A 13,645-nucleotide genomic window follows, 5' to 3' on the forward strand; every position below is an offset into this window, starting at 1 on the left:
TGCAGAGGCTGTTGCTTGAGTGCGAAATAGGACGTTGTGGGAAATGGCCTTTGTTAAGTCATTTCCTAGGGGAGATGACTACGGTTGTTTGTTTCCGTCGTTCACCAGGGCGGTTTCGTCAGGCAAGCCTCCAGGAATGTGTCTCAAACAGATGCAACCGTTCATCCATGTCAATCCGCATCAGTACCCGTTCAAGGCGGAGAACTGTACGATTTCACACCTGACCGCACTCACTGCATCAATAATAGACTGGATCCAATGCCTGGACCTGTACATATTGACTTGCGGAAAGAGGCATGATCTGGCGTCATCATCGATGTGCATCCTTCACCTTGGCGGGTAGATTCAATTCGGAGGTATACGCTCCTTTCCAGAATGGATGTCCTCCTTCAACCGTAGACATTTTGTAAGTAGAAGCAAAATAGCGACTGCTCGGGACCCTCAGGCACGCGGCCGTTGCCGTTGCCGGTGGAAGTTATCCTTGTAGTACTCCTAATTACTGTAGACATACTATCGGTGACTATTGTTCTGGCCCACCGGCAAACATATTCAAGACTGAGGTCGGGAAGATAGATGGACTATTGGATTGCATTAATAATCAAGCCACTCCACACTCCAGACTCCACCGGCAAACTGGGCAGCCTTGGCTTTGGCCCTCGCATAGAACATGAAGAGGAACTCTGTGATCGTTGATGCCCGTGCCATGGTTTCTCCGAGACTGATTTCCGTCTATCTGGTTAAACTAGGCTGGTTTCTTATAACGCGCAGTTGCACTTGATCAATCCACCGGCACCGGCGCCGACACCGGCACTCAGCGGAAGACGCACAAGCAGCCACTGTTATTCGAGGAGAGAACGATGCCGCCTACTCGAGCGCGCTTGGCTTGTGTCAGATGCAGGCGACAGAAGCTGAAAGTAAGTGTCCATGCACATGTGGCTGGCGTGTGGCTGTGATTCAACCCAATCCAATCCAATCGAATCCACGCACATAGGATAGACGAGTCGTTGTGATGCAGTGATGCAGCCGAGGAGGAAACCAGGAACAATCTAAATAGCTCGTTTTGTTGTCTCTGGTCCACTCCCCAGCTTTGTCTTTATCGTTGATGTCAAGGCTGAGACTAACCAGCCCTACGGTACTATAGTGTGATAACGAACGGCCCTGCGCCTTATGTGTTCGTTCTGGATTCCAGTGCGAGGACAGTCAGCGCTCTACTAGGTAGGGATCCCCTAGGTCCTAGGATGTGCATCTGTGGTGATGCGAGATATATCTGAGGCTGATGGTGATGGCATAGGAGACGTCCAGCCACATCAACATCAGGGAGCAAGTCGACCGGGATCCGGACCGGGACCAGGACCAGGAATTCAGCCCCGGGCCAGGACCAGAGCAGCAAACGAGCCAGAACCAGGCTCGTGGATGGACGAGCAACTCCCACGCCGTCCGCGTCCGTTCCAAGCGACAGGGATGTGCTCTTTGCCAGCACCGACACCACTGCCGACACGGTCTCGCCTATTAACACCAACACCAACACCACCACGTCGCAAGCTAGATGGCAGAACGGAGAGGGCCCGAGCTTGAGTTTGAATTGTGATAGATCATCCAGCTTCGGGCTGGCCGACCAGGTGGGTTGGGTGTTTGACAGATGAAGCGCTCCTCTCCTTGTTGGCACACTGCACAATGCACACTACACATTGCACACTACACACTGCACACTACACACTACACACTACACACTACACACTACACACTACACACTACACACTACACACTACACACTACACACTACACACTATTCTCCTTCGTCCTAGTTCAAGCTGGTGACGAGAAACTAATAATATATGTGACATACTACAGCTCATCAAGACCTACGATTCCGAGTCTGGCAGATTGGACGATGCTGATGCCATTCCCGGCGGGACCGAGACCGGGACACCGTCTGGCTCTGAGCGAGATCAGTTTCAGTTTCAGTCCCAGTCTCGGTCTCAGTCTCAGTCTCAGGTTCACCGAAGCCAAATCGAAGTCGACGAGCGCGTACGCATCTCCGACCTACTGGGATGCCCTCTGCCTCCTGCTCCAGTCACCTGGATGTTGTTCGACACCTATATCCGCTCCGTGCACTGGTTTATGATGGTGGTCTATGAGTCTTCCCTGCGAGCCGAGCTGGCCGAGATGCTGAGATCCGGCCGCGCCCACCGTGGTCAGAAGTGCGTCTTGTATCTCATCGCGGTGATTCTCGCCATTGGCGCCGGATATGCTCGGGACGAATCAGAGGTTCACGTTGACGGTCAGGGCCATGGTCATGGAAAAGGTCACCCTCATGATAAATTGCCTGACGTCGACGTCAACATCGACCTCACCAAGTTACAGTCACGCCTTATCCAGACCGTCGAGGCCAATTTCTTGGACATGATCGATGTGGCCAGTGTGGCCTCGGTGCAGACGTGTATCCTACTGAGTTCATTTTACCTGTACAGCCACCGACCGAAACCGAAACCGAAGCGTTGTTTCATCATCAACGGCGCCGCCTTGAGAGCAGCCCAGGTGTTGGGTCTGCATCGAGAGTCGACCTGGGGCGCCATCAGCACGGTCGAAAGGGAAGTGCGCCGACGGGTCTGGTGGGCGTTGTATGTGTGCGACGGGTCAGTACTGCCAATACCCTTCCATGTTGCCATGTTACCATGCACCTGCCATGAACCTGTCACGCACCTGCCACGCACCTATCTATCTTTTACTTCTTCTTACCATGCACCTACCATGCACCTATCTATCTTTGATTTCTCCTTACCAAGCTCCCGCGGGCTGACCGGATCACACTGACGCTGACGCTGGGTATTATCTATCTAGGTTCATGGCGTTGACGTTTGGAAGCTGCTCTTGCATCCAAGACAACAGTTTCGCGGTCCAGATGCCTCGCAACATCGACGACACGTCCGACCCATGTCCCGGATTCGAGTCGGTTGAGAATGAGCAGTTCGAAGATGGAACCTGCGATCGCGTCACCACCCTGACATATCACAGACTCAAATTCAAGCTGTACCGCATCGGCTCTTCGATCACCCGAGACGTCTATTTCCACGAGAGCCGGACCCGGCGGTCCATGGCCGAGAGGGTGAAGAAAGCCCATCGAGCCCTGCTCGAGTGGGAAGAAAGTGTGCCGCTGGAATTGAGACCGAGCACGTTTCTTGGCAGAGACGGAGACAGAGGCAGAGGCAGAGACAGGCCAGGAGTGTCAGAGGCGGAGTCGGAGTCGGACCTGGATGCAAGGGCGTCCAGGTCCACTACCACTACCACCATCTTCCGTCTGCAAGCACTCTCCCTGCAGCTGTCGTACGACAGTATCCAAGTGAGTCTCCACAAGCCACTTTTGGTGTACAGCAAGATCCCAGGGGTGCCGGTGAGAGATGGAGAGACCTACTTGCCGGCTGGGGTGGGAATGGGGGTGGAGGTAGGGGTGGAGGTAGAGGCGGAAGGCCAGCACATCGACCTCGAAGAAAGCAGAGACCAATGCCTCCGGTCGGCCATGCGCACTTCTCGAATGGACGAATACCCAGCCACGCTCCGACAGGCGCGAAACACCCATGTGGCCGGATACATTGCGATCCAGGGCTTCGGGGCCGGAGTCATGCTGGTCATCTTCGCGCTGTCGCAGCCGTTGTCGGCCGCGGCCCAGGAGGCCAAGCAGGGACTCGGCCGACTGATCAAATTGCCCAACCACTTTGGCTGCTCGACCGCCATCCTCGAACAGAGCGGCCGTATCTTGGAGAAATTGCTCAGAGTCATCCTGGCCCAAGAGCTGAGACTGTTGACTACGGCGGACGAGGGGCGAGAGGTCGATATTCCTCTCAGGCGGTTCAGTCGGGCTAGGGCTGCAACAGTTACGCAGGGGGGTATACCTGCCGCAGCAGTGACTCAGGGCGCAGGGGGTGCAGCAGCAATCACCCAGAGGGCAGGGAGTGGTTTGGTAACGAATGCAAATGCAACTTCAGCAAGGGCAATGGCAATGACAGTGGCCAGTGGCACGACCACGACCGCGAATGTATCAGCGCCCTTGACCTCCACCTCCACCTCTACAATCGGTGCAGCGACCCACGCTGCTTTCCCGCCGGAGAGCTGCTTGCATAGTCTTCATGACGACCTTAACTTCGACTTTGGCCCTTCCTCAACCTCAACCTTTCCTCAGCCGTGCTCCCACGACTGGGAGGGTGTGTCGCTCCACAATCACAGTCACAATCATAGTCACAGTCAGCAACCCACCAGCACTGGCACTGGCACCGGTACCGGTACTGGCGTATCAGACTATTGGACTTGGTCTCGGACTCGGACACCGAGTCAATACGACACATTTCATGGCGGCAGTATTCTCGGCTTGCTGGAAGACCCGGGACAATCTTGGTTATGGGATGACTCGTTCGTCACGTAATGGCAATGGTTATGCTAATGGTTATGGTAATGTAATGAACCAACCACCCTAACCCTGACCCCGCAGACGTAGACGCAGATGTAGAGGTCTCTAGAGATACTACAGATTCCACTGCAGCCTGCAGGGGTTGAGTCCACTGGACTTGACCTAGGGATAGTGAGTGGGCAGAGTCTTACGGGCGGACACGCACACGCACACGCACACGCAGACACAGACACAGACACAGACACAGATACAAGCGAGATGGCGCTGTCCTGACAGAGATGAGGAGATGATGAATGGAATTCTACGAAGCGTTATCAAAGCAGTAGTAGCATTGATGTATTTCATCGGTGATTGATGTCCACACACAGCATAGGTTCGAGTTCGGGTTCGGGTCTACTATAGATGCCATGGCGGTACCAAGAGCCTTCTCTTCTCATCTTCATCTTCTCATCTTCTCATCCTATCTTCTCATCTTCTATACGCTCCACTTGTTTGCCTCATTGACGTCGGCAGCAACCGCTATTTTCGACGCTCTCACAAACTGTTCCGACTTCTCCTCCGCGGCGAGGCGATATGTGTTTCGGTAGACTTGATACCCCTCGTGGAACAAGGACTTTTTGTCGGACCAGCCCGTGTCTCGGCGCAGCTTGTCGGAGCCGACCCACTGCGGGAAGTCGAAAAAGGCCTTGAGAAATGTAGTGTTCGACCCGGACGCGGCGTCCCCGTACGACACTTTGACGCCCTCGACCCGTTCCACCACGGCCACGATCTCGGCCAGCGTCTCGTAGCGGTGGGCGGAGATGTTGTAGGCCTGGCCTGCCACGATGTGGCGGGGCGCCGTCGCCAGTGCCACGTACGCGGCGCCCACGTCGTCGATATGGGTGCCGTGCAAGATGGACGTGGGCGTGGAAGGGATGGTCACGACCCTCGTCCCGTCGGGTTGCGTCTTGGCTTGGTCCAGCACTTGGAACAGCTGTGAGTAGAAGCTGCTAGAACGGCCGTAGAGCGTGGTTGGCCGCGTGACGACACAGTCGAATTCGTCCGTGTACGCGGTCAGGATGTGGACGCCCGACTCGCAGCGCGGCACCAGGATGGGCGGCGGCCTGAGAGGGCTTTCTTCCGTGTGCGGGGCCAGCCCGGCTTCACCGTGGCGCAACGTCGTGCCGTAGTCTTTGCACCCGCTGGTGAAGATGACTAGAGGTTTGCCGGCCCCCTGGGCCTTGGAACGCGCACTGACCTGCTTGATCAGGGCCAGCACGTCGTTGAAGTGAGCCTGGTAGTGGACGAGGTCTTCGGAACATGTCGCGATCACGTCGATCGCCGGCAGTGTCGAGATGAAAGTGGACGGGTCGGCCGGGCTGCCGATGATTGGGGTCACTTCCTCCCTGATCAGGTCGGCCGCACTCCGCTCGCTGCGGATCAGCCCGTACGTCGTCCATCCTGCCAAAGAAAAGGCTCGGCATGCAGCAGAGCCGATGAAGCCGTTGGCCCCGGTGACCAAGACGGTTTTGGGCGCCATGGTATAGTAAGGAGTAAGTGGTAAAGCTGTACAGTAATAGAGAAGACTGGGAGGGGAATGTCTCAAACAGTTAAGGATGGGAGTGGGAGTGGGAGATAGAACGAGAATACAACTCGAGGTGCTTGCCCACGAGATTTATAGAGTTGAGACGTCGGTAACTCACAGGTATAGACAATCTAACTGTTACCTTTATAACCCACCGGAATAGTGGTTTAGTGGGTTAGTAATTAATGTCTCGCTCACGGACCCCTTTAAAATGCCGGTGGCATTAACGAGGCTGCTCCCGGTGGGATTTCGAGAAGGGACGTCTAGGAAAGACGAACGTCATGCGTCCTACCATAAAGTGGTGGTGATTGCTAGTCCAGAGGGAGCCACCGGACGTTGATGATTGACCTGCATAGATCGACGATAGCTCAGTTTAGATGTAGATGCCATTGTTGTGGAAGAAACAGCCTTAGAATCAAGATCAAGGTCAATTCTGGATCTGGTGGAATTACTAATACAAAAATTATACAAGGTCACGTGCAGAATACAGTTTCACGTGATATGGCATGGCATCAGGGCCTATAGTACTAGTAGGTCGGTCGTACGGTGACTGCGTCCATATACGGATACTTCATACTACTCAGTCTTAGGGTTATGGTTAGGTACTCTGTCCGTGTAAGAGCAGATGTTCAGACAACCTTTCGCAGGAGCGTGGCTTAAAGCGGCGGGGCGATATTTCACGTGATCCAACGAGCGAGAGGAAATCCATCCCCGCCGCAGCCTTGCAATGTTCACTACACTTACGGATACACTGCGCCATCTCACCAAACTCACACCCTGGCGTCGCCTCCGTTTTCGTCTAGTTACTCCATACGTACGGAGTATCTAGGTAGGCACCAACCTCAAGCGGTCACTAACTCGTAGTAAGGCAAGGGAAGGGAAGGCCAGGATCTCTATGGGTTGATCCCGGCACGACAATCCTTGCTCCGAGTGATCAGTGATCGAGCCCTTTGGAAGCGACTCACTTCGAGCGTGATGTGACGAGACGATGCATCCATCATTGGTCCCTTGAAAAAGCCCAAGCCCAAATAAAAGCCGGGCCCAAGCCCATGCCCAAGCAAAAGTCCGCACCAACCCACCGCCAACGCCCACCGACACGACATCCACCATGCCTCTCCATCTCCTTGGCAAAAAGTCATGGAATGTGTACAATCCAGCCAACATCGAGCGCGTGAAGCGCGACGAGGCTGAGGCGGCAAGACGGGCCTCGGAGCAAGAAAAGAGGGCATTGCAAGACGAAGCGGATGAGCGGATCCGACTGTTACAAGGTCAAGGCCAAGGCCAAGGCAAACCGGGAGACACAGGGCGGCAGCTCCATGCGTTGGACGAAGAGCAAGAGCATGGAAGTGCGTTGGACCAGGGATCTGGAGCAAACACAAACGCCGGCGCAGGGATACATACAAGTACAAGTACACCTCAACTTCGAATCCAGAAGCGTCGACTGGCAGGTGAAGATGACACGGACCGAGATATTCGAATTGCGCGCGAGACCCAGGTGGCCTCCTATTCGTCTACGGTGGGGCCGTCAATGACATCGACATCGACATCGACATCCACACTCAAACGTCAGCGTCTGGACACAGAGGACTATTCGATCGTCGATGCGAAGGGGAATATCTCACTGATCCCGGTTCCGGCCCCGACGCGAGACCAGGAATTCAAGAAACCGCAGATCGACGAAGACCCGTATACGGTGTATTTGTCACATGCTCTGGGCAAAGGGAAAGGCAAAGGGTCGGATCAACCGTGGTACAGTTCTGGGCTGGGGGGGAACAGTCTGGGCGGAAACGGTGTGGGCAGAAATGGTCTGATCGGTGTCAATGACGACAAGGAAAAGGAAACAGAAACGAACCCGGCAAGGGAACGATCACGATCACGAGACCGATGGGGCCAAGACACCCCCCGCCGACGGGAACGCGATGCCGCGCGCATAGCCGCCGCCGATCCTCTCGCCTCCATCAAGAAGGGGGTCAAGCAGCTACGCGAAGCGGAGAGGAGGCGCGCCGAGTGGAGAGAGCAGCGCGAGAGGGATCTTCGGGAGGTAGAGGATCTGGCGCGGTTGGCTGGTAGAACAAAGAGACGGAGTGGGAGAGGGAGAGGGCGGGAGGAAGAAGATGGTCTTTATGGTGGGAGAGGGCGGGGGGAAGGGGATGGTCTTCACGGTGAAGTCCGGCGGAGGAGAAAGCGACATGGGCTGCATGAGGATGAGCGTGAGCGTGAGCGTCAAGATGATCCAGTGCATAGCCGGGACAGGCGAGATAGGGACAGGCGCAGGGAGAATCGTGGCAATGCCAGTGGCAGTGGCAGAAAGGATCCGGATCCGGATCCAGATGAGGATGATGACGAGGATAGTATCGAAGGGTTCAACCTCGACGAGGGATACTCTAGGTCTCGAGACCGCGACCGCGACCGCGATCGCGACCACAACGAAGACCGTGACCATGACATGGAGGAAAGGAGCATGGAGGAAAGGAACATAGAGGAAAGACGCCATCACGCCCAGCAGGACCATCATGAGCGCCATCACCATCGCCATCGTCATCGTCATCACCACCGTCACGGCCACAGCAATAGCCACAGCCATCGTCAGCGTGAACGCGAACGCGGACGTGAACGCGAACGCGGACGTGAACGTGAACCTGGATTTCGATCTGAATGAGAACCTGACCATGGCTATGGCTATGGCGTTGACCATAGCTATGATTATGAAAATAAATATGATTATGACCATGGCCATGACCGTGATAGTCTTGGAAGCCTTGAGCAAGACTGAACGAATGATTGAACGAACGAATGACTAAAGAACTGAAGAACAAGCTGTCTACTATTTATTTATATTTATATCCTTATCCCTCTGTGCTCTATGCTCTGCAGTCTCCGTCCTCCAACCTCCAGCCTCACTCTATCAGAGTATTGAAATACTTTAATTTAGTGTAGATCTGTAGATTACAGTAATCTAATTCGATTTAATTGACTTGATTTGATTTAATTATTCCGCACCTTTACTTATCCTCCAGGTTCAGGTATCCTAATCATGCTATTCTAACTCTGACTCTAACCCTGACCCTGGCTCTGATTCTAACTCTGACTGTAATTGAATAGTCTAGATGTAGCATGAACCGACTGACTAACTAAATCAACTAACTAACTAACTAACAAACAAACAAACCAAAAGAACGAAACGAACGAAACGAGGAAAGAAACAAACAACAACGATATCCAACGTAAGTTCAGATGAACGCAGCAAGCATGATCCTGATCCTGATCCAGATCCTGATCCCATTCTCGACCTCCTATCATCCGAATACTCACCGCACCACTCACCACTCACCACCTTCCTCGACCGATAATTCCTGTTGTTTCTCGACCGACAATTCCTGTCTCCACCGAGAAACGCGGTGCTCTCTCCTTTCCACGCTCGACACCACATCACACATCACATGCGCCTCCTGGCCTTCTTTGACCAAGATCCGCTTCGACTTGGGATGATGATGCGCAGTGGGAATCCAAGATGATAGAATGGGATGACTAGACTGGACTGCCGTCGATCATTCGTCAAACCCAGCATCCAAGTACACCTCGTCAAAGTCGGCCTCAGTCTCACTCTCAGTCTCTTCGTCCATGGTGATATCATCCTCCGTCTCGTCTTCCTCCCCTGCAGAATTCATCCGCATCTGCATCAGACTGTCGACGTAGGCTGGTAGCGACCGGTACTCGAGAACACGGACGCCTTCACGAGTGCGGTGTTCGGACGGAGCTGTTTGGGCGTGCGCGTGCAAGTGCAAGTCCTCGTCCAAGTCCTCGTCGTCGTCGTAGTTCGAGCCTTCCTCCGTGTGAGAGTCCCACTCTAGAGGGCTGGCGAAGTCGTTCTGTGCTGCCCAGGTCACGCTGCGCTTGGCGTTGTGAGCGTGGGACTTGGGTGTGCGGGCGGTTTCTGTTGTCGGGCCACGAGCAGCCTCGTTCTCGACGAATCGCTGCAAAAGCGCGTCAAAGGCATTGTCGGCGTGGCGCGCCTGTCTCTGCCGTTGCTGGAGACCACCGTAGACAAATGGACTGGTGCTGGAAGTCCGGGCCTTTGAACTACCTCGTGTGGCACCGCGACCAGCGCGACCGCTCACTGCTCCACGGCGTCTGGGGGCGGCCTGCTTTCTGGCAGCGGTCTTGGTGGCGGCGGTCTTCGCAGCAGCGGCCTTCGTAGCAGCAGTCTTCGTAGCGGCAGTCTTCGTAGCGGCGGTCTTGGTTGCCGCTTTCTTAGTAGCGGCAATTTTGGTGGCAGCGGCCTTCGTAGCAGCGGTCTTGGTGGCGGCAGTCTTCGTAGCAGCAGTTTTGGGGGCAGCTTTCTTAGTGGCAGCGGTCTTGACAGTCCGCTGCTGCTTGGCCGGGGGAGCGTCTCCGTCGTCTCCATCACCAGGGGATTTGCTTTTACTCTTCGAAGGGCCTCGCGCAGGCCGAGGACTTCGACCTTCGTTGTCACCGGCCGCTGTCGTCGTATCATCCACAGGGGCTCGTTTGCGCTTGCCACCAATGGGGTTGGATGGCGGCGTTTTGCTTTTGCTCTTGGACGAGCCTCGCCCAGACCGACTCCGTCGACCTCCGTTGCTACCGGTACCTGTCGTGGTGGCATCGGCACCGGCACCGGCACCAACAGAAGTGTGGCTGTCGCTTGTCTCTGCTGGCTCCCTGCGAATGTACACCGTAGCCCCGTCATCCAATTTACTAAGAGCGATCGTTGTATCCTCGGTGTTTGTATTCGTGGGCAGCTTGTCGTCCAGCACAAAGCGGGGAAACTCGACCTTGAGACCTTGGACTCGTGCAGAGATCATCATGGACATCTGGCCTGGAGCTGGGTTCTCTGCCGTGGTGATTTCGAAAAACGAACCGTCATCAACCACGAGTTCGTCGTCGTCGTCGTCGTCGTCATCATCATTGCCAACTTGAGCCCACATTCTTTCTTCCCAGTCTTTTTGATCGACAATCTTTTCATAAAGCAGAACATACGGAGTCCAGCCCTTATCTTGCCGATTAACCGTGCTTTTCAGACTTGTCGGCTTCACGTCAGTATCGTTGATGGTGAAAGATCTTCCGTCGATGAAGACCTGGTTGGTATAGTGGCCCACGCTCCTGGTCCCCAGGTGATTGACAATTGCCTTGAGTCGATACTTGGTCGGCCCCTTGGGTTGGGCGGTGCCGCGGTGTTCAAGAAACGGACCCAGATTGAGAGTCTCACCGAGCTTCACTTTTGTCGTATCCTTGTCATAGGCCTCGCCTCGATGGCGGCTGGGGTTGTGCCGGAAGCGTGTGAGAGACAGGATCAAGACTTCAGGGAGCTGGCAGATCTGTCTGCGAACGGGTGTGCGGTGGCTGGCTAGACCGTCCAGTTCGGCCTGGTTCTGCTGTTCGGCATGGGCCTTCGCCTGTGCATCGTCTCCCGTAGCATCCAGTCGGTTCTGATGCGTTTGGTCGATGATGTACGGTCGGCATAGCTCGCAGAGCCAGCCTTCCTGTTCGCCCCGGGCATCTTTATAGATCAAAGATTCCAAAGCCACTGGGGCGGTGTTCTGTGCAGTCGGGGTTGATCTGGTGCTGCTTCTTCCTGCCCTCGGGGACGGCGATTTCGCTTCGGCGTTGTCGCTTGCCGATAGCTTTCCAATTGCAAGAGGCCAGACGGTCATTTTGTTCAGTGTTGCAATGCGCGTCATGGTGGGCAGACCTTCAAGAATGCCGCACATATTACAGCGGATACGCACAGTCTGGGAGACCGAGGTCATTTCGTCGATGGTTGTGCTCTTCAAGTCTTTCGCCTGGTCTTCGTCCAGTAAGCTGCGATACGAGCGACAGTTGTTAGCATGCATCATCTACCGATTTGGCCGGATACTTACCCTGCTTGTTGGAGCGTCGCACACAATTCGCCCAACTCGTCCTCAGCAATATCTGTAAGCCAACCTAGGAACTCGGTGGCGTCTTGCTGGCTGCCTGCACTCCATTCCGTGTCTCTCCCCTTGATTTTGGACTCGAAATGGTTCCAGAAGGCCTTCAGGGCATTGTTGAGTGCGTTGGTCTCCGGGTCGGTCCAATAGACGTCGGCGAGCTTGCTGAGCTCACACCAAACATCGGTATACGGGATGCCCTCCGCATTCTCGGCTGCTTCTTCGTCAGAGTCTTCGTCAACGACAGTCTTTGCCTCGACCTGGGTCTCTATTCGGACACCGGCGGCTATTAGCCTAGGTATGTATCTGACTTGGATCCAGTTCAAGATTCTTTTGCTTGAGAGCAACATGACAACAACCGCATTGCGGTAGCAGACCCAATCGCCAGGATTGGTAAACCCTCGGGGAGCCAGGGTGCGTCTCATACTATTTCGAGCTGCTGTTGTGGCTTCATCTGGGATTTGGGCTGGCAGGTCGAAGTCGGGCCCGGTAGACGTTGCTGGGCTGATCTCTCTGGCAGTGGTTGTTGGCGCCGTTGGATTGCTGGGCTGGTTTGCGCCGTTGTTGGCGGCGGCTCTCGGTGACACCATGGTAATCAACGGGGCAGGTCGACAATGAACGACAGTAGTAAAAGAGTCTCGGTCGAGAAAGCAACAAAACAAGTCAGAGTCGACAGAGAGAGTGCACGCATTAATGTGAACAGAGATGAGCTAGGAAGACAAGCGTGGTTGAACGAGCATAAAAGGATCTTTATTGCCATGGCCTCCAGACGCTTTCGTCGACGCTGAACAGGTTTGGACATGATGAACAATGACCTACAAGAAAAACGGGAGCAAAGGCCGGAAACGGTCAGTCTGGTACCAGCGCCACGGACACAACAAACTGGGCGGGTGGTGCTGAGGCCGGCGTGCTCTAGGCGCCCACAGAGAAACCAAGTTCGAGAAGTCGCGTGTGCGAGTGTAAAATCCGAACGCGGAAATGCTGTAGCATGAGCGACAATCAAGTCTCGTTGGTACCGTCGAGAGTCGAGAGTCGAGATTCGCAGCAGGCGAGGCTGAGAGCAAGTCAACGTCACGTGCCTGCATTCCGTGAGCATCAACAAACAAAGTGCAAGGTTTGTGGCATCCATAACTCCTCCCCTCGATCCCGATCTAGGGCCATGTTCGGTATAGGGATTGTTCGTACGGACTGACTGACAATCTGACATCGTTGGACCTATCCACCACTCAACGAGGCCAGAAAGAAACGCACGATCGTTGTCATGTTCAGGACCAAAGTCATGAGCATGGAAAGTAAGGTCTCGCCGTCAAACCCATAGGAACAGTGTACATAGTCTCCAGGTGTCTGGCCTTGAGTCCACAGGTACTTAGCGGTGTCAATCCCTCTCCTGCTGGTTGCGTCGTAGGTGTCGGAACCCCAGACAAAGGGCGGTCGCCGCGTTCGGCCATGGCCAGTGCGCTGCCCTTCCCTCCCGGTATTGGCATCATCCCTTTCATGCTGCTTCAGAGGCGGCGAAGCTCTGTCCATCTTAAGACCACTTTTGCAGTCCGTGCCAAAGGTGTTCTTGTGGGTACATTCGATCTCTAGTTGCTTTGTGAGGAGACAGAGTGTGGTGAGGTGCGTGATGACCAACGAGCCATAAGCACTTTGAGTTGTACTAACACTAAACTCCGATAAAGGCAGGTATGGCGAGAGGCTCCTTATCCCCTTTCTAGTGCAGCCTTCTGAGTCTTAGCCCACCTAGAGCCTACC

At 54.7% G+C, this 13,645-nt stretch overlaps 4 protein-coding genes across 4 annotated transcripts; 2 read left to right on the plus strand and 2 right to left on the minus strand.

Moving 5' to 3' along the window:
• Positions 1-2,082: 2,082 nt before the first annotated feature.
• On the plus strand, positions 2,083-4,417 carry A1O3_03794 (uncharacterized protein; the record flags this gene model as incomplete). The annotated part of the gene is made up of 2 exons (XM_007733929.1): positions 2,083-2,636; positions 2,842-4,417. 2 exons carry the CDS (start codon positions 2,083-2,085, stop codon positions 4,415-4,417), a joined length of 2,130 nt encoding a protein of 709 aa, XP_007732119.1.
• A 460-nt stretch (positions 4,418-4,877) lies between these two features.
• Positions 4,878-5,921, minus strand: A1O3_03795 (uncharacterized protein; the record flags this gene model as incomplete). Its single annotated transcript, XM_007733930.1, has 1 exon — positions 4,878-5,921. One exon carries the CDS (start codon positions 5,919-5,921, stop codon positions 4,878-4,880), a length of 1,044 nt encoding a protein of 347 aa, XP_007732120.1.
• Positions 5,922-7,074: 1,153 nt separating this feature from the next.
• On the plus strand, positions 7,075-8,625 carry A1O3_03796 (uncharacterized protein; the record flags this gene model as incomplete). The annotated part of the gene is made up of 1 exon (XM_007733931.1): positions 7,075-8,625. One exon carries the CDS (start codon positions 7,075-7,077, stop codon positions 8,623-8,625), a length of 1,551 nt encoding a protein of 516 aa, XP_007732121.1.
• An 889-nt stretch (positions 8,626-9,514) lies between these two features.
• On the minus strand, positions 9,515-12,483 carry A1O3_03797 (uncharacterized protein; the record flags this gene model as incomplete). Its single annotated transcript, XM_007733932.1, has 2 exons — positions 9,515-11,786; positions 11,846-12,483. The coding sequence occupies 2 exons, from the start codon at positions 12,481-12,483 to the stop codon at positions 9,515-9,517; spliced, it is 2,910 nt and encodes a 969-aa protein (XP_007732122.1).
• Between the last annotated feature and the right edge of the window lie 1,162 nt (positions 12,484-13,645).

The sequence above is a fragment of the Capronia epimyces genome (assembly GCF_000585565.1).
Source record: "Capronia epimyces CBS 606.96 chromosome Unknown aczIQ-supercont1.3, whole genome shotgun sequence".
NCBI lineage: Eukaryota > Fungi > Ascomycota > Eurotiomycetes > Chaetothyriales > Herpotrichiellaceae > Capronia > Capronia epimyces.